The 21,039-nt window shown below is 43.7% G+C and overlaps 1 protein-coding gene across 3 annotated transcripts in view; it reads right to left on the bottom strand.

Moving 5' to 3' along the window:
- TLE1 (TLE family member 1, transcriptional corepressor) overlaps nucleotides 1-20,454 on the bottom strand; it is a 102,645-nt gene extending 82,191 nt beyond the window's left edge. For 2 of the 3 annotated variants that reach the window (XM_048502531.1, XM_048502532.1), the window contains exons 1-4: nucleotides 19,341-20,454; nucleotides 18,552-18,652; nucleotides 17,257-17,320; nucleotides 17,126-17,170 (exon numbers count right to left, since the gene is read on the bottom strand). In XM_048502531.1, coding sequence (XP_048358488.1) covers nucleotides 17,126-17,170; nucleotides 17,257-17,320; nucleotides 18,552-18,652; nucleotides 19,341-19,364 — 234 coding nt within the window. In that variant the 5' untranslated portion in view covers nucleotides 19,365-20,454. Of the gene's footprint in view, nucleotides 1-17,125; nucleotides 17,171-17,256; nucleotides 17,321-18,551; nucleotides 18,653-18,916; nucleotides 19,170-19,340 lie in introns of those variants that run through there. The other variant, XM_048502533.1, reaches the window with a different exon arrangement.
- Nucleotides 20,455-21,039: the final 585 nt, after the last annotated feature.

Here is a 21,039-nt window from a genome sequence, read left to right as displayed (position 1 = left end):
ACCCAATCTTGATCCTTTCTTGCCCCCATCTTCAGCTATATTTAGTATTTCATTTATAACCCTCCTTTATCCCAAAGCAGCTTGCATCATTCTCCTCTCCCCCATTTTACCATCGTGAGAACCCTGTGAAGTTAGACTGAAAATGTGACTGGCCCAAGATAACCCAGTGAGCCTCCTTGGCAGAGTGGTGATTTAAATTCAGAGCTCCTGGATCATAGCATGGTGTTGAACAACACCAAGAATCCAGACTGGGTGAGTCACGCAAGTTATTATGGGGGTTTTTGGCCCAGCTCCAAATAAATTCTCCTTCAAAGGCCAAAACAGGCCTAGAAAGGGCTCTGTCCCACCCTTTGCCTTTTTCTAACAGAAATCTTGAAGACTGCCAGTACTGTATGGTTACTTAAACACCACTGATATCATTCATTTCTTAAAGTTACAGATGCTGCTTCTATTATTTTGGGAGAGTTAACACTCCAATTTTGTTTTTCTTTTTTTACATTCAGGATTTTCCTGCAAACCAGAGCCATTTTCTTAGGCCTGTAGAAGGATTTGATGTTGTCTATTGATTGCTCCAGTCTCTGGATTTAAGTCTCCACAGATTTGGTCACAGAGAATTAGATAAACTGATGTTTAGATGAATATTTTTTGTGTGCGAGCATTTTTAAAAGTAAGTCTTTAACACTTAACTGTTCACATTCCTATGTGCTCAAATTGGATGGAAGGTGGGATAAAATACTTTAAATGTTTTAAAATATATCTTCTAAGTCAGCCAAATGTGAGGATAGTTGAATGGAAAAGACAGAAAAATCTGGGGGAGGGGCGGGGGGCGGACCCAACATGATAACAATGGCTGTTGCTAAGTATCCACAGCATTCCAGACTTTGTTTCTCTGAATAAAAGGTAGAAGGTAAAGGTCTATTTCGGTCTTTGACTGAGTACTGGGTGACTTGATACCACATGATTTACATGACTCACCTAGCCCTGGCTGACTGCTACTTGCAACAGCAGCCATCCTATGAAAGCCACTGGGGTGTAGTGATAAAAGTTTCAGTAGGATCCGGAAGGCCCAGGTTTGAATTGCCATCTTGCTGTGGAAGCCCCCTGGGAGATTTTCGGCCAGTCATATACTTCTAGTCTAATCTATCTCTCAGGAGAATTGTATAGACAAAAAGTATGAGAGGAAAATAAGATAAGTTGTGTTAGTCTCCACTGTGGAAACAGATGAGATATCAATGTAGATAAATAATAAATATAGATGGGAGGCAGACAAAAGGTAAGTCCATGAATGGCTGAGAAGAGAACGAGGCAGTGAAAGAGGAAAGGATATAGGGGTTGCCAGAAGGAGGGGAAAAGGAAATAACGTGGGGAGAAGCTACAGTGGAAAATATTGTGCCCCTTCCACAAGTTTTTGAGGGTAATTGAGCCTGGTCTACCAGCTTGCACCACACAACTGGCCATAGTTTTCCTAGGGAGAAGATATCAGGGGAGAGCGGAAACACTGAAGACAGAAGGCTAGATAAAGATAGGCTAGCTCAGGGGTAGGGAACCTTTAACACTCAAAGAGCCATTTGGACCCGTTTTCCACAGGAAAAGAAAACACTTGGAGCCGCAAATAATTTTTGACATTTAAAATAAAGATAACACTGTATATATTAGGGTTTTTTTACCTTTTACTCCACTCATTCTAAGAAGCGCATGGATGCGCTCGCTTCCTGCTCGCTCGTCACTCTACTCGCCCGGCAGCTTGTTTGCCCCCCCGCCCGCCCTCGCGAGCCCACCCCCCCCCGCCACTCTGTTCACACCTGCTTGTTCTGCCCGGGCCCCAGCCACTTACCCTCGGCCACATCTTTGCTCACCACTTGTTCGCCTACCTGTTTGGTTTGCTCCCCCCCACTCACTCTGTTCACCATACCTGCTTCTTCTGTCTTTGCTCCTCCGATCACTCTGTCTACCTGCTTCTGTTCCAGTTCACCACACTTCTTGCTCGCCTCATACCTGTTTGCCTGCAGGTTCACCGCCACTGTTCGCCTTGCTTACTCTGCTTGCCCTGTCCCGGCCACACTTGTTCACTACATCTGCATGTTCTGCCCGGGGTCACACTTGTTCCCTAATTTGCTTGGTCCTTGCCTAATTCGGCCACTTGTCTACCTTGCCTTGCCTTCCGTTCGCTCACACTTGTCTACCACTTGTTCACTTACCTGTTTGTTCCGTTCCACCGCTTCACTGTGTTCGGCTCATACCTGTTGTCTTGCCCCGACATGGGATCTTAGTTCACCATACCTTTGCTTGTTCTTGCCCCTGATCACTTGTTCGCCTACATCTGTTTGTTCTGTTCGCTTCACTCACTCTTCTGCTCCGCCACCTGTTTTCTGTTCTGCTCGGCCACCTGTTCGCTCGCCATTCGCTTGCCTTGCTCCGCCTGCCACTTGCCGGCGCGCTTTACCTGTTTGCCGCATGCCGCCGCTTTCCGCCACTTCTGCACCGCCCGCTTACCTGTTGTTCTCCTTGCACACCCGCTTTCACTTGTCTACCGCATACTCGCCTGTTTTGTTCGCCACTTGCTCCGCATCTGGCCACTCTGCATTCCGCATATTCCTGCTTGCTCTTTGTTCGCTTCACGCCACTTTGCTCAGCTTCGCTACTCTGTTTAATTTTGCCCTCGATTACTTGCCCGCCTCGCTACCTGCTTGTTTTGCCCCTGATTTCCGACGGTTCCGCTACCTGTTTAAGTTCGCCCGCTTTATTTGTTCACCGCTTTCACTCTTGTTCGCTTTACCTGCTTGCCCTGCCTGCCCGCTCACTTGCCCGCCCGGCTTACCTGCTTTTGCCTTGCCTCCCGCTCACTGCCGCCCGCTTACCTGCCTTGCCGCCCGGCTCACTTGCCCGCCCGCTTACCTGCTTGCCCCTTGTTCACTTGCCCGTAGCTTCACTTGCTTGCCCGCTTCACATCTGTTGCCGCCAGCTTACCTTGTTGCCGCTCGCTCACTTGTTCGCTCACATCTGTTTGTTCTGCCCGCCAGCTCACTTGCCCGGCCATACCTGCTTACCTTGTTCCTGCCGCCGGCTCGGCCACTTGTCTACGTACATTTCTTGTTCTGCTCGCCCTTCACTTGCCCGCTCTGTTCTACCTTGCTTTTGGTTTTGTCTTTTGCCTGGCTTAATGGTTCTCGCGCTTCATGCATTTGTTAGTTTTGCTCTCACACTTGTTCCGCCCAGCTTACCTGTTTGTTTTGTTCGTCATTAATTTGTTCGCCCGCATATTTGCTTGTTCTGTTCGGCTTCACACTTGCTCAGCCGCATACCTAGATACTCTGCTCACCACTGTTCACTACACTTGCTTGTTCTGCGCCTTCCTGTTCGCTTAATTGCCTGTCTGCCATATCTGCTTGTTCTGTTCTCACACTTAATTCGGCTCATATTTGCTTGTTTTGTTTCACACTTGTTCGGGCTTCGCTATTTCAGTTGTTCTTCATTCACTTGCCGCCAGGCCCGCCCGCACTGCTTTCGCTCGCCCGGCTCACTTGCCCTCCTTGCCCGCTGCAGCTTGCTTTCGCCTCGCTCACTTGCCCGGGCTCACCCACCCACCTGCCTCGCTCCCCTCGCCTCAGCATGTTCGCCCCCAGCCCTTTCGCTTCCTTTCGCCGGGCCTCGCCCCCGCCCCCATTCGCTTGCCTGCTTACCTGCTTGCCTCGCTTGCCCGTCCGCCCCCGCTCAGTAGCCTGCCTGCCCGCTCGCTCCCCCCCCCCCCACTTCGCTCGCTCGCTTCCTCTCCCCCGCTCTGCTCGCTCGCCCCCTTACCTCGTTGCCTTTAATTTCTGCCCAGGCTTGCCCGGGAAGGGGCAGCCAGCAGGGAGCCTCACGAGAAGCCCCGAAGAGCCGCATGCGGCTCGCGAGCCGCGGGTTCCCGACCCCTGGGCTAGCTGTTGGTGGGAAGAGAGGTAATCAGGAAAGGGGGGATATGGGGGATTTCAGGGAAGGGAAAGAGGAACTAGTAAGGGAAATGAGATGCCGCCAAAAGTCCTTGAGGGTTCCCACATGTAAATATATAATTCATAATGCATAACTGGTTGCATTATGAGAAGTTGAGATTCACAGGAAAAGACAATAATGCTCAAAAAAGCTAAAGAAAGCAAGAAAATACAAAGAGCCAACTTAAGATGGATTAACTCAATCAAAGAAGCCACAGCCTTTGCAAGAGCTAATCAAGACGGTTAAAGACAGGACATTTTAGAGGTAATTGATTCATAAGGTCACTGTAAGTTGGAAGCAACTTGACAGCCCTTTGCACCCAATGCATAATTATAAATGGCACTTGTAGTTTCAATTAAAAAAACAGTTTACTAAAGTACAGCGTATCTTACAGCCTCTTCAATTAAAGCTGACCTATGGGACTGAACTATCCTTTGTAGAACAAACTGTGCTGGTTTGAAAAAGCACTGCTGCACATTTTTTTATCTCACAATTTTGATTATCTATATCTATATATATAAAAAGCTAACAGTGTATTTGTTGATGATAGTGTAACTCAGTAACTGCTGGGCCAATTCCTCTGAAAATTCCCAGCCACTATAGTCAGCCAGATGAGAGTGTTTTTAGATGTTCACATACCTGAAATTTCACACCTGGCCCAGGTAAAATGCATTTTTCCTGGCACTCCATGGTGAAGGACATGCAGCTGCCTGTGTGTAACTGTCACCCTTAGAATGTTCGTGCTGCTTAGAATGTTCACTCAGATGGCCAGATATGAGCAATGGAAACAGTACATAGGCAGTAACTTGAGTGGAAGTGAAACACATACACATGAGGAAGAGAGAAGGGAGGGAGAGGGAGGGAGGGGTGGCATGCAAGGGAAGAGAGGGAGGGAGAGGAAAGGGACGGAGGGGGAGGCATGCAAGGGAAGAGAAGTGAGAGAGAGGAGAGAGTGAGGGGTGGCATGCAAGGGAGGGGAGGCAGGGGGCCCAGCATCTTTATATGACCCACCCACCCTAGCGGAGGGAGAGGGAAGGGAAGGAGGGGGAGGGGTGGCATGCAAGGGAAGAGAAGTGAGGGAGGGAAGAGAGTGAGGGGCGACATGCAAGGGACAGGAGGGAGGGGCCAGGCATCCTAGATTCCCTGAATACTGCGGTTACAGTTAAGAAAGCCAGACACGCATTACTCAGGAGTAAGCTCGGTACAGCAACTGTGACATACTTTGAATGGCTGAGTCGCGCCCCTCATAGGGTTTCCTCAGAAGCGACACCCATTGCCACCAACCAAACTTACTCCCAGGTAAAGGATCATGACCAGCCAGCCTAGGTGTGTGGGAGGGGTGCCTTTCCCCCCCCCCCCCCCCCCAGGGAATGCAGGCACACACATCACTGACATTGCACAATATCAGGCTGCGTGTTTGCCTGAGCACGTACTGCTGGCCTCTGCAATTGATTTGCTGCTACTGTTCCTTTCCCATTTCACCACAATAAGCCACAGCAATGCATGGCCAGGCCACACTAGTTGCTTATAAAATAGTTTAGTCTCATTAAAACGTGCAAATGCTAAGAAAAAAGGGGCATATTTTAGAGACATTGTCACCCTACTACATATTAGACACTCCCTCTCTGGTAATGATTCTATATCCACTAGCCAAAGATTGTGAAACTACTCACACAGAGATGGGTACTGAGGCTGAAGAACACATCTCTCCTGCTATAGCAACCAGGCTGTTGCTATCTCACAACTAAATGTGCATCCCATTCAAATGGAGAAGGAACATCCATATTACGCTGAACTATATCCTAACGCAGATGTTGCTACAAGTACTGGTAGCACATCCAAATGCTTGTTCCTGTACAGAGATGTGATGGTCCAGATGCCTCTCCTTTTCCAAGCAGTAGCTGGTCAAGAGATCAAAGGTCACCAACTACAGAGGCGTAGCTAGGGAAAATGGAGCCTGGGGCAAAGCCTGAGTTTTCCACACCTCCCCACCCCAATATGGGCAGCTGCCCTCCCCCTACCACAACCAAACAAAGTTTTTTTGCACCAGGTCACCTCAGTCACCATCACATTATAGAACATGCCCCAACTCACAAATCTGGGTAAAAGCCCTATCCAGATGATTTTAAACAGATCCTCATGAATTCACATGAGCTCCAAATGATTTTTGCATTGGAATGAAATGAAACCACCATGTAATTATAGAACATGTCTTAGTTACAGGCAGCACCAAAACAATCATCCATACCATGCTCTGTGGCGCCGCAGTGGCGCAAAAACCTGCTTGAAAAACAATGGATCCTCATGATTTTTGCACTAAGTCATCCCCAAATCACCAGCACATCACAACTCTAGCCATTAGCCACATGTCTGAACACAACATTCACACATCACAGGCTTCGCAGTGCTGCAGCAGCACAAAAGCCTGCTTGAAAAATATGGATCCTCATAATTTTTCCACTTGGAAAATGGAATCACTAACACATCACAGTTGAAGCCCCTGGCTACATGTCTGAACACAACAATCACACACCACGCTAGGGGCGGGATGAGCATGGCAAGGGGTGGCAGGGGGAGGGAAGCCTCTGCTGGGCCCCGTGGTCCCAGCTGGCCTTCAAGGGAGGCAGATGGGGAGTCACCTTTTGGGGTGACTTGGGGGGTAGGGTAGGCACCTATGGCCCAGGCTGCGCCCCCACTCCCACGCCTTACTTAGCTTAGGCAGTGCGGTGGTGGTCTCGGGCAGCCTAGCAGGGCCGGGCCTGGTGGGGTGCCAGACAGCATCGCCGCCAGGCTCTCCTTCAGCTGGCGAAGGCTCCACTAGCTGAAGGAGCAGTCTGGCGGGACCGGGCCAGGCTGAGTGGGGAATGAGGAGAGGTGTGGGGGCAGAAAATTCAAAGCTGCACCAGAGCTACGCAACTTCTCCTTCTACTTTCTGGTGCATCAGATCAGAAGATTTAGCAGATGAAGACATGGCTTTAGTAATCTCTAGCTTAATTATCATCAACTGCATTTATACTGGACAAGTCATATGGATTAATTGGATTTATCCATTTGATTCATTATTGAGTATTACTCATGGCATATATCCTATAAACTGCTTTCTCCTGGTCAAGTGAAAATCATCTGGATGCCCATAATACACTTTAGGCCACCTTATTTAAAAGCTAAGTCCTTTCCTAAAGAATATATCTACACTGTTTGCCTAGAGTGTGTGGTTTTTTACTCTTGTACAAAATCATTCTCATCAGTGACTTTATAACAGGCCAGATCAATACGCTAAAACAATTCATTTGGCCACAGAAAAGAGAAAGTCTAATATTGTTAGAAAAATAAAACAGGCATGAGGATGTTATCACAACACTAAGCAGTTGTTGTATATTTACTGTGTGTGTATGGAATGGAACAATCTGCTCCTCCCCTTATTATCTGTGTGATTTAATCTGGCCCCACTGAGTGTTGCTCTTGGTTTCAGTTCTCAGTTCTTTCATGCTAGCTAAAGCTGATGGTTGTTAAGAGTTGTGCCTCTTGTAAATAAGAAGCAGTTGTTTTGGACCAGTTTGACTCTGTTAAATGGATCTAAGAACCAGTGCCTGAGTGAGTACTATATCCCAGGGGATACTGCAGCAGTAGCAATTAGGACTAACCTTTCCCAAACTAAAAGTGGGTTTCACTACTATGAATGTACTATTTAAGAAGCAGTGACTTTTAAAAATTCAGAATGACTCCCTAGCCTACTGTGAAAAGAAATCTTTAAAAGGACATTAATGACATCTAACCAAAATTATACATTCAGGTTTACCACAGAATCAGCAACCAACTGGGTTTAACGCTCTGTACTTGTACAGCAGAGGGCCCAGCAAAATAGAGCAGAAAACTCCATCTAAATGAACAAAATGTTCTTCTTGCCATTTTTACTGTGTAACAGTAATCCACCAGGGAATAAAGGTCAAGGCTGCACTTTTGGTCATTACTGAACCATTTGAGATGATCTGTGGTGAGGAAAATCGAAGGCTGCGAGAATGCAGCAAATGGCTTGACCTCAGACCAATTTTTGTCTCCATCTGTCTAACAGACATGAGGATAAAAGCTCTTTATAGGATGTTCTGGATTTAAAAAAATGTTGCAAGCCAGGAAGCAGTTTGATGCAACATTAATAAGAAAAACTAGCTTTTCACACTACGGCAAAACTTATCATTTAGATAGTTATCATTTACCACATGAAATACTCCTTTTTCTCAACAATCTAGTTTACCACCTTAAAAAAATATTACAGTTTAAATCCAAAAATTTTGCTGCTGAATGAAAATGAACTTTTAGATCCTATATCTGCAACTTACCAACATCTATGATAATGGGAGTCAGGAAGGCTTTCTGAAGACATACTAGAAATGGGGGGGGGGGGGCGTGCGCGTGCAGATGATAGCTACATTCTAAGTGAGAAAGAAAGCTTCTGTCTCATTCAAGTAAGTATGTACTGTAAGTTCTTGCTGGACATACAACAAGCAAAATAGGTGTAGTTGATATAGGCAGAACCTGGGATGTTCGTTAGCAGTTAAGTCATATGTTCATATTGACTACTATGTGCTTTTGAGAAGATCTAAGCAAAAAAATTTCTCTGTGTTGTTATATCCGAAAGCACTAAATCTTCCAAATATTTTTCTGTACTGAATTAAGATTATGTATCCACAAGTAGTGCAAATTATTAATGGTTTGTTATTCAAAACTAAATATGCCAGTCTCCTATTCTGGCAATGGCAGCAAAACATTAAGAGGCAATGTGCCATTTCAAAAAGTTTAAGCCCCCACAGTATATCAATGTCAAACAACAACATGTCAAACTAAGATTCAATTCAGGTAAGTGCCACTGCCAAATGTTCTTGTTCCCAGACGTGCTTTAAGATTATTTTTATTGCTTAAAATTTAATTTGTTCCAACTCACGTCTCCATGACAACATTGGCTAGCCCTGCAAATCATTTGGGTAATTGGATATCTTATCTCTCTATTGCTCTCAAATCGAATGATTCTGCTAGAATTGTAACAGCCAATCAAGTTTACTGGCCTCCTGAGTAATACACTCGGAAAAGTAGCCACATTCATCTCCTATTTACAGCCGTATTAACCATTACACAGAAAATCTGCAGAAGGGGCCTTCAAACTGTGTTTCAAGTTATCAATGCTGTCACCATTAATACTGTCATCAACAGAAAGGGGTGGGAAAACTTGCTCCAAACAGATTATACTCAAACTGATAAACAGGAATATACACCAATTTCAAATGAGTTTTGATCAGTTACTGTCTAAATGTATTTGCAATCACAGTACATCACTTCAAACCCCCATGACCTCCCTACATCTGTGCATTCACATTAATAGGAGTGCTATATTACATATGACTTTTCCTTCACTCTTATGAAATCAGATTTGCCGGTATTACCTTATTCTGACCAATAAATGTCTCTATGCTGATTGGAAATCATATTTTCCTCTGGATTCTAACACAAAGGGAAATGTCAGATGTCCTATGCTCTTCTTGCCCCTTTTAATATGTCATTCTCAGTCTGATTCACAAGTTGGTTAAAACCAGGGCAACTTAATTTAATCAGTTTTAATTCCTTTAACTGGTTTGTGGATCAAACTGTTAATTGTTCACCTTTTAAAACTCTGCACTTTTGACATTGTGTCAGTACTGTTTCATGCATCATCAGGTCTCAGTAATAATGCTACTACCAGAAGATCCTACATGAAAAAGTAGATATGCCTCTTTATGTGTGCCCAATGTTCAGGCTAACACTGGATTCAAACCACATCTACACACACACGTCAGTTTGTCTGTTCTTTCATATATAACTGCAAAGCATAATGCTGAGTACATATATATGTGCAAGACTTTAGCTGCATATAAGCCAATCCCATGTTCCTTGAAGTCACAAAAAGAAAAGAAAGGATCAAGTGGGTAGCTGTGTTAGTCTGAAGCAGAAGAAAAGGATATTGTTATCCTGTATTGTTAGCTGCTGGCTGTTTCACTATGTATACCATATTTATACACAACAATCTTTCTTAAGATTTTCCTGTGCAAGCCTCATTAAGATTCAATGTGAGCACACATAAACCTGGTCCTAGTCTGTCACTTTATCCACTACTAGCGGGCCCGGCCACGTGTTGCTGTGGCTGAGTCTGGTGAAGTGGAAAAGGAAGAAAAGGGGAAGCGAATGGTTCGAACATGTGTCATTGCACAATGATTGCAAGGGAGGAGAGAGGCAAGGGGCCTCTCGGTCCCTCCCTCTCTCCCGTTCCCTTGCATGGCAACCCTGCAGGTCCCTCCCTAACGTTCCCCTTCCTCTGCTAGGGTGGGTGGGGCATTTCCAGGTGGGCTGGTCCTGTCCCTTTCACTCCCTTCCCTTGCAGGCGAATTATCTAGCGTAAAACACGCTGGGAGGCATGAGTTACATTGTGTTCAAATTTCAAAGCGTTTGGTCCAGCAAACCCCTGGACCCTCCCTCACATTCCCCTTCCTCCCCTAGGGTGGGTGGGCCATGTGCAGATAGGCCACCCCATCCCTTTCATTCCATAAGGCAGTGGTTTTCAAGGAAGGCATGGTTGGTTCCCTTGTATCAGAGGGTGTTGCTTTGATGGCCAGCAGATGACGCTTTTGTGGAACAGAACTGTGGTTCCAACTGTCACAAGCGTGGCATGTACACAATAACTGGCACAGTTGTGACATGTACACAACATGAGGTGTGGAAACAGTATGAAAACCTGGCCGCACGTGAATGTGACATTGTGTGAAAATTTCAAAGCAATCGGTCCAGTAGTTTGGGAGATTACCTGTCAGCAGAAAAATGAACTGATAGATTTTTATATATATAGATAGCACTAATGGGCACTATTTATAATAATTATTATCCTTTGATGAGAATTAAACCAGAAACTATTACCACTGATTTTTCAACTAGTTCTCTGAATTTTTTTCCAGTACTGAATAATCTCCCTGAAACTATTAATATGCAACAATTTATCTTTCAAGACACTGTCCAATATGCAAACTGCACTTGGAACAACATAAACCAGTACTGCAGTTTTATCTGATCTGTGAAGGCCATGTCACATATGCAAGTAACCTAAAAGTTGCAATTAGTAAATGTCTGTGAAATAACCTGTAAATGATAGATGGACAGATGGATAAGAGGAGCAATGTCAACACATGGGGCCAAGAGCCTATTTACACCCCCCATTCAGGGGACACTCTTGTAAATGTGAACCTTTACATTGTCATTGAATAAGTTCACATTACTTTGTGAACCTATTACTATTAGTACTTTCTGGGTATTATTAGTGCCTCCTCACAAATCTTTTACACTTAGCTGTATGTCATCATGATCAGACAACAAAGCCTTCTTCTGCTTTGCTCTCCTACTAAACTGTAAACTACCTTTGTGTTTTCACCCACTAATCCATAAAACTTTTCACATGGCATAAAACAGAGGTTGCAGCCTTTTGTTTCCTAAATCAATTTTCTTCTCAGCCATCCACTAGATGTTCCAGCACACAGAAAGAACAGTCCTTCCCTTCTAATTCAAAAATCCATACTGCCATTGCCCTTGCAAACTGCTAAACAAGCAGTATTGGCAATTCACTTGTGTTCAGTAATATATTTACTGCAAATCCCAATGGCTTGCCTCCTAATGCAGTTTTCTATTGTGTCTGCTCTAGTCAATACACTGACTGGTCACCTTACTCCATCAAGCTGCTTTGACCGACTGTTTACCCAAGGTATCAAAAGGCTGAAAACAGAACAAAAACGTGGCTTGATTTTTTGTCCAATAATTTGAAAGCTTTACTACACATAGATGTCATTTAACCAAAAGCTCTTACAAAGCCAGAACAGCCATTGCACAACAGCCATGTCCTAACTTTAATTATATCCATTAAATATAATTGTTTAAGAGCACCTTGACTAATCAAGGCATAATAGCTGATAAAACCTCCTACCACACTCCCAGCAAATACTGCAGAGGCTTCAAAGATTTTTCAGATAAAAAAGTAAGCATTTCTCTCCTAGAGAGTATGTGGTACAGTTCTCTCATAAGATTATACCCCCTTAACATCCAAATGGGGAAAATTAATTGTTAGAAAGCACTCCCTTATTAATATCTGCTTCATGATGATAAGCTAGACTACTGTAACATGAGCTACAGAGGACTACCCTTGAGACCGCTCCAGAAACTCCAGCAGATTCCAGAATATAATGGTACAAGTCCTGTAAAGAGCCAACATCCAACCCGTGTTCAGCACTGACTCCAGGTTTTGACCTTTAAAGCCCTAAGACTGGGATGTTCATATCTGCAAAACCAGATATGTACCCCCCACAACTGCCCTTTGCTTAGCTGGAAACAACCTACCAGTGGTCCCAGGCCCAAAGACCATTCAGCTGTCCTCAACCAGAGCCATGGCCTTTCCTCATTAGTGACTGAATTATGAATGCCTTTCTTCTCGGACTGGCCTCCCCATGTTTGTATTGGTTAAGGCATTTTACGCCACATTGCTACCTCTTGGAGAGATTTGTTTTAAGCAACTCACAAGACAGAATAAAAAAGTATTTAAAAAATCCAGCCCATAAAAACCCAGAACATAACATTTGTCAGCATTCCATTACAGAAGAGCCCACCTGCCCAACTGTAAGTAGTAGGAGCCAAAATTAAAACAAGGAATTGGGCCAATGCCACAATCTTTTTAAAGAGCTGTGAAGAACTGAGCAAGTCTCTTAACAGTCACTCTGTTTAACCCATTAGTATTTTTAATAAGTGATCAAGAAAAGATTCTGATATTCAAGTATTCCTCTCTTAAGGAGCTACTCATAAAAGAGAAGATTGGTACTGTTAGCTGTATGCACTGTTTTTGAAGTTATAATTATTTGGAAGTGATAAGGCAGCAAGCCAAATAGAAAAGACCACAGAAAGGCAGAGTGACAAGCTTGCCTGAAGGCAGGTCAGAAAGATCAGAGCAATCCACCCAAAACAGACAAAGGCCCACCTGTCAGTTTTAGGATGGCAGGAACTTAAACACTGCAGTAGTTTATATAGTCTGTCAGTGGGTTCGGCAGTGATCAATCACTCCTTGGCTGACTGCCACTGAACAAAGGCTAATCTTACACCTAAACAGTTTGGGTTTTAATGGGAGAAGATTTACCTCCTGGTTTATTCAGAAGGCCAACAGACATGATTGTGGAGAATGACACACAGAGAACATTTCCCATGTGGCTACAAGTATCCAAGAAATTCGATCTCTTGAGATCTCAGTAACCGCTGCTTGCCTGAGCTGCCATAATTAGGAAGCCTTTTGAAAGTGAAATGTTGGCACAAAATGCAGTTTTCTACAACTTTTGTTTCTTAGAAAGATCTACATCAGGATTAGAAGCAAGTTTCATAAGAAGACTGTAATTCCTGAATGCTTTGCAATAACAAACTACTACTACTATACTAATGACAGAGGGGAAAGAAAGACTCTGGTTGATAATGACAATGGAAACAATTCTTTATCAACTAAACTACCACTACCAGCAGAAACTAGTTGGCTATTATGAACTCCTTTGGACAGAACAGCCACATATTTTCAAGCCAACAGCAAAATCTAATACCAAAAATACAATCATTTATAAACAAAATCAACACACTAGCAACCAAATGCTGAGGAAATTTAATGTCTTTACTGGCATCTCACACCTACATTCATACAAATGGCTCTGAGGATAGTATTCCATAAATAGGGTCTTGAAGATGTGGGAACAGCCATCAGGCTCCTTAAAACTGATCTTAGTTTCCAAATTGTCTTTGAAGTCAGCAGACTGTGATAAACAACAATTAATATAGTACTTCTCTTTCATCACCTATGACACTGTGTCATTTTGGTCAAAGAAGTACTCTCTCACTCAGTTGTAACTACTGTAGTGCTTGGTAAACAAAATGTAAGGCAAAATAATGCAATGTGAGGAGAACCATCCTCCAGCTAAGACCTCTACAAATGTTAACTAAAATTAAACAGAAATAAGATAGTTCAGCAGTGTATTAAACAATATTATACCTGCCGCTACATTATATGGGTAAATCTAATTTTATACAGTTTGCCAAAATATAGTAACTTCCCAGACTTCTACAAATAGTACTATCAATTATTGTCTTCAGTCAATGTACTTGAATCCATTTAGACATTTCTTATTAACCACTTAGGGACTGATTGTGTACTGCATCAGGATTGGTGTATGAGTTATACATTAACACGCTTTTCAACTTTCACCTAATTGTATGAGGCAAGTAAGAATGCCCTTTAGATGACAATGCAAGTTGTTGTTTAGTAATAAATGGGAGGCAGAAATAGCCCTGAATGCATTCAGGACAACCTACAGCCACATACTTCCAGAAATAAGATGGATTCAAATATGCAGAAAAGTCATGCAGTAGTATCTTTCCTCATCTATACCACTCATATTGCATGCATGGGGAGCAGGAAAGTTGTCTTTTTATGTGAGCCTCACACATCCAGTAGAACTGGCATACTTCAGGAAGAATTCAAAGTGTGCTGAATAGAGTCAAAAGTTCTGAGGTGGTAACAGGTCCAATTATACATAAGCAGGTCAAGCTAAATTTGGTGAGACTGTCCCCCAAGTAATAATGTGTAGGAGCTAAGTAACTTCGGAATATAAACTGCATATACTACTAAGGGCATAGGGGATCACCGCACCCCAAAAGAAGAAGATGGCCCACCAGTTTGAGCTTATGAAGTGCTGCCCAAATATCAGGAAAATATCAAGACAATATTGAATGTCAACAGAAGTAGCAATACATAATTTCTTGAATTTACAGTTTTTGTACATTTTGCAGCACAAGCGTTACAAAGAAAACACTATTTACTATGTGTAAATTTATTATAATTAGAACAGGGGAAAAACTCTGAAAAGCTTCACAAATGAGCTAACAATAGTAGCAACACTGGACAGAGGCCTCGCTAATATTAAAGGTTGATGAAAAGCTTTCCCATCACTGCATTTCCCAGTAAAAAAAAGACGTTGTCAGAAGTGACAATTTTTTGTGTCCCCTGATGATGCCTTGCTAAGTATTTGGTTATAAGCCATAAAGCAGGAATAATTTCAGCCTGTCAGGAGTCTAGCTAATGCCCAGTTTCCCCCTAGAGAGAATTCCTGTCAAACGTAATGAGAGCTCTGAAGGCCCTCTCTACAACATAATGAGCACTTAGGCCATGCTGGTGATCAGCCAGCAAAAAGCATCAATTTGAGCCTGGCTACACCCTAGGGGCAACACATCACCAGTTTTAATAAGAATTATGATTACTCTCTACCAAATGCCTAAGAACATACTGTCCACATTTAAACTCTGGAAGAGCCCCTCTCCCCCTTTCCTCCCTCTCTTTGAGGTTAAGACAACCTATCTGGACTTAAGCAATGCAAACTCATTTTCGAGAGCCTGCAGCTTGGGTGCAGAAGGAATTTATTTAATTTCAGGCAACTGAAATGAACTTTACTATGCATGCCAGTTTGTATATTAGGTTACTCTTCTGCTATATGCACACACTAACCGACATGCAAATTTGCACTGAATTATTTTCCTGCAAACTTGTACTGTATTAGATTTATGAACATGTAGGCAGCTCATCAGTTCAAAATGTTGTACTCAGTGGATATAATCCTACACTGCCCATAAATGTTGTAACAAAAGACTGCTACAATATGTAATATTTGATGATGTCCAAATAGAAGCCTCTGCTCCAGGAGTCTTTAGTACTGCATGTTAATTTTAAGTCAACTTAGGTTTCTGTGCACTGGAACAAATTGTGCATGTTCTTAGACTATGCCAGAAAATATTTTAATGCCAATCAAACAAACAAATGTTAAAGGAATCTATGATGTTTACAGAATTTACAGAATTTATGTTTTGCAGCAAAGAAAATTTTGGATAGAAGCAGAATCAACAAAATGCAGCTCAGACATTTGGGTTTTTTTCCCAGTAGAAACAATAATTGTATCCATAAACATCCAATATTTTCAAAATATTAACATTATCAGCACAACAAGGAACATATTACCAACTCTTTTGGCTAAATTCAATTATACCTCCAAGCATTTCAATCTTTGTGATGTTTACGTGAGTTAATACTATGAATGTAAACACATTCTACAGCTAAAAAGCTTCTACTTTTGACACAGTGGTAACCTCATGTTATCAAATACAATGTTCTCAAATCTATGATGGGTTTTCAAGTAAAAAAAATCAAAGAGTTCAGAGTTACAAAAGCAGAATTCAGTACTGAAACACACTTGCTTAATGGAAGTCTTTGAATAAACTGAAGATGTGAAGCCTGAACTAATCAATTTCTTCGCTGTGCCCTAGCCGGTCAGCCATGCTCTTTAATTTAATGAAACAAGAGTTTTAGATGAAATAGCACATATACATCAAGAAAGAATTGTATTGTTGCACTTTGAAATGTGTCCAACTGTGCAACTTCATCTAATGATAATTTTTTAAAGAGGCCATTGATTTTTGAAAGACTTATTGTACCAGCATCTTGATGAAAAAGTGGATGTCAGCATATCTACAGAATACTTATACCCTGCCATTAATGCTTTCTTTGGCAGACAATAACTACTCAATTGAAGGTCCTTTGGGCTGAGCAATCATTTAGCTTTTCTTCTCTTATGAGGTCCTTAGTGCCTTGTTCCAGTTCAATACTCTTTTTATTCACCATTATAAGAGCCATAAGTGTGAATTTTATGGGAACTTGCAAACTTGGTCATAATGAGCACTTTCCAAGTCACTAATCTTTTCATGCTTTTAAGGTGCTAGGATCTGATCAACCATCAACATATGTTGCCTGGTTAGGCTGATACAGGATTGCACCAACATGGAATTTTCTCCCAGAAAAATGATTCCTTGAAATCATTAACTTTAAGTATATATTTGCAACAGCAATAAATAGCAAAGTATCATATCAGTTGTGTCACATATATTCAAATGGTTATATAGTCAAGCAGCAATTTATCAAACAAAAGCTGCACTTTCCTCACTTTCCACCCACATTTTCAAAGCTACACTCTTCTGCTAAACGTTAACTACATTGTAGATTTGATGAACTGCATCAACTTCTTACCTGTTTGTGCATTTCAATATTTAATCCATACGACATTTCATAATACTGCAATTAAAAAGGAAAAGAATCCCATTAAAGACAAGCACAGTGTAACAATACTTTAGCAAGTAGGAAGAAAAGACTATATTTACCATCACATAGTGTCTCTGCATTTCGGTCTTTTCACTTGCCAACTTCTCACATTCCAATTTAAGGCTAGAAGATAAAAATGGGGACCCTTAAGTGTGTTGTTCATTCCAAACATTTGCTTTTATTGACATACTGAAAAAAAACCTTATAACGGTTTCCCAATCTATCAGAACTTAAAATGCCAAAAAGTTTCAACATGCTGTTTACTACAGATGACCAAGCTGACATATGTTTTCAGATACAATTAACAGTTTTATTTACACAATATCTACAGGTCACACAATGGGAAACAAGGATGACTGTAAACTTCAGTCGCACACTACATGGAGGCAGGAATTGCAACTCTCATTAAAGTGGTTACTCCACAAAACAGACTATTCAAAGTCAAAAATAACTGGAGTTTTCCTTGCCTTCTAACACTCTTTCTAAACAGTAAAAGATCTAAAATTATATACTAAAGGCAAAAACAAATTTCTACCAACTTGCCTTTAAAAATAGTTGAATATAAGTCACTATGGGCATTAACAACACAGTAGTATCTGGAGTTCTTACAATTAAAAGCCACATACACACCAGTACCCTACAACATAAACTAAATGGAAATTTCAAGGACACCACTAAGGAGATTGTTACACACATTTAGCATCACTCATATGCTTCACATATATTATCAATTTAGCACATATTATCAGTGTAGCTTTCTATATTCTAACTAAAAAATAAAAGGGAGTTCAGATGAATAATTTCAAATGAGGAACAGGACTTACTGCAGTCCAATACACACTTGTAAATAAGTCCACTGAACAAGTAACGCTTACTTCCAAGTATTCTGAAAAGGCAGTAAGATGCTAATTCCTAGCATCCCAATACTGCTTTGTTTTCAAAATAATCAAGTTTGAACAAGTTGTTTAGTCATTTAGTAACTGAATTCAGGAATACAAGAACAGGAACAATGGCTAACCAATTGTTAACTCAGCCTCTTTTTAAAAAGAAAGAAATCTCCAGAGCAAATATTGACAGCTACTATTAAAGCCCATTTTGGAAGGGGGAGAGAAGTTCATCTGAACTGTAGCAAATATACAAATAAAGGGAATTTTTTTAAAAAGTGAGTGACAGGTATTAAACTGACAGGTATTAAACTGACTCTACACGCCACCACCTGGGCACAAATACAAAGTACATTTTGAAGAAACAAAATATGCCCCACAGAACAAGTATGGTATCTAAGAGAAACCAGAAATCCCCAAAACTTAGGACAAAAAACCAAGGATCAATGAAGTGAAGAAGCTCCACTCACCTGTGATACTGAGCTTGGAGAAACTGGAACTCCTCTTTGATACGGTCTAAAGACTCTGGGATGGTGAATTTAAATGGCTGTCCTGCAGCCTGATGTGGTGTCTGGGGAGAAAGGCGAGTTGAGATGAAACTACTGAGATCCAAAACCAAATCATTTCTACATTGAGCCATCCAAGGGCTTTGCTAAGTTTGCAGACCCTCAAATACCCAGCCAATTCACTGAAGACATAAAGGTTCCCGTGAGGATTTCACACTACACATTTCTCCCGTGCCTCACACTTTTATTTGCTTTCACCCTTCGTAATGGTTTTTCAGCTGGAGAGAGGGAGCAGCCTAGTAGGAAGAGATTTGGTCCCAAGTGCTTACTGCCTTCCAGGAAACTTCAAGCGCGTGCCCTGTTTTTACTTGGAGACATTTCTAGGCGAAGTAGGCTACCCAGTCCTCTCCTGGCCCATAGAGTTCAGAAGACCAGAAACGTCCAACCCTTCCCCGCCATTGTAGGATGGAAAGTAAACAAGTCCCCGAGTAAACAAAGGAGTAGAAGTCCCCAGGCACCCAGCCGAAACGGGAAGCTTTCAGGCAGCCCCTGCCAAGGGGAAACTCAATCCAGAAAGTTTCCCAGGCCATTCCTGCGGGCGGGCGGGGCCTCCTTCGCTTTCTACCCTCGAAGACTCTCTCTCTCTCCCTCGAGCAGCCGCTTCGCTCCCCCACCCCCCACCCCGAATCAGGCCATCTTTGCTCATCCCGCAAACTGGGGGGCGGAGGGGAGAAAAAGGAGGGGGCTACTTACGGGATGCCGACCCTGAGGGAACATGGCTCCGGCGGCCGCCTAGCTTCTTTGCAGCGTAATCCTCGACTCGAGCCCCAAACTTTAAGAACCAAACGGACGGGAGGGGGGAGCGACCACCGAGTAGTGCGCTACTCCGCCCGTCGCCTCAGCGGCAGGCTCATCCTCCCCGCCGCTGCCTCGCGCCAACCCCAGCCCAGCCGCTCCCTTTGTTGTTCGCTTGTTTTACGACCGGGGGTGGGGAGGGGGTCGGGGCCGCGAGCGCCGTCCGGGCTGGGCCCGGTCCTCTTCCTTGTGGCCGGCGGGCCCCGTCCTTCAGCGGCTTTACGAGGAAGTAAACAAGCTCCCCTTTCTGGGCCGGCGGCGAACTTGCGAGATGCACTTGTAAGACCGGAAAGCCCGCGCGGAGGCGGCGGCGGCTCCTTTTCTCTCGCCTTGAAGGGGGAAATCCAACCAAGTCAAGTGCCCAGTTCAGCAGAGGAGTTGCAATACAAAGGGCCGTGCTGCTCCCGGCGCCTGGCAAGAGTCTCAAGGCCAGGTCACGCGCGGGACACCGGGAAGGAAACCAGGGGGCCGGATTGTTGTGCTCAAAGGAACCCGGCTGGGGAAAGGGGTCGAGAAACAGCACACGCGCACACTCGTCCAGGCCGTGGTCAAGAGAACAAAAAAAGGAGAGGATTCCGCCTCTACCACCCACCCACCTACCTAACCACAAGCGGGACGCAAATCAAGGGGCAGCTTCCCTAGGCCCGCAGCACATCGGGCTACATGAGACGATTCTCACGAGCAATAAAAACACGCAGCGAGAACTACAGCATCCTGAGCAGGCGAGCCTCTCCCAGCGGCCTCCTCTCTCGGTTTCTGTCTTGCTCAATCCCGGGCTAAAGTTCTCTCCAGGATCCCTCGGGGAACCATCCAGGCCGTGGTGGGAAAAATCCAATCTACCCCCAAAAATAATCACAAAGGTTCTTCCTCCATGGAAATAAAAGCTGTGTGTAATAAGCAAACTCCGCGGGACGTACAACCCGGCTCGGCGGCGGCGGGATCGCGATAAACGGGACACAATGTATCCGCCCGCGCTGGTTACATTAACACGCGGTTTCACACTCCTCGAGGTAACCAGCCGCGTGGCCCCGCCCATTGCGAGTAAGAGGAGAGGCCGGTAGCCAATCGCCTGCTTCTGAACCAACGTGGGACCGTGACATCCATCCAATAGGAGCCGATCCTGCCAGACTTCGCCTCCCCTTCTCCCCCTTGCTTTTGCTAGGAAGCCTTCTTAGCGGAGCGGCAGGACCCCTCTGAGCGAGCCAATGGGAGGCGACGGAACGCTTAGACAGGCAGGGAGAATGGGAAGGTCGGTGAGAAGGAGAGTGGAGAGGCTGAGCTGTCAATCAAAGTAACGTGGGGGAGAGAGAGAGCGAGAAAAAGAGAGATGAGGATTCCAGGCTTTCTTTTTATTATTATTATTATTATTCCTTTACCTTCCCCCACTCTCTCCAGAAATCTGTGAAAATAACGCGGAGAGATAAATAATGTATCCCTACTACAGGACAGGCAGTAGCTGGAGTAGGATGGATGCTGCCCTGTTTAAGCTAATGGAGGAATAGGGACATGATGTTGCCTTGGAGGATGGCGTGTTCATACCTATCTGTATCAAAGTTTCCTCAGAACAACTCCTCTCTAAGGCGTAAGAAAACATAGC

This window comes from Sphaerodactylus townsendi, linkage group LG07 (genome assembly GCF_021028975.2).
Source record: "Sphaerodactylus townsendi isolate TG3544 linkage group LG07, MPM_Stown_v2.3, whole genome shotgun sequence".
NCBI classification, from domain to species: domain Eukaryota; kingdom Metazoa; phylum Chordata; class Lepidosauria; order Squamata; family Sphaerodactylidae; genus Sphaerodactylus; species Sphaerodactylus townsendi.
The sequence above is the reverse complement of the archived record's forward strand: the minus strand, read 5'-3'. Positions and strand labels throughout refer to the sequence as shown.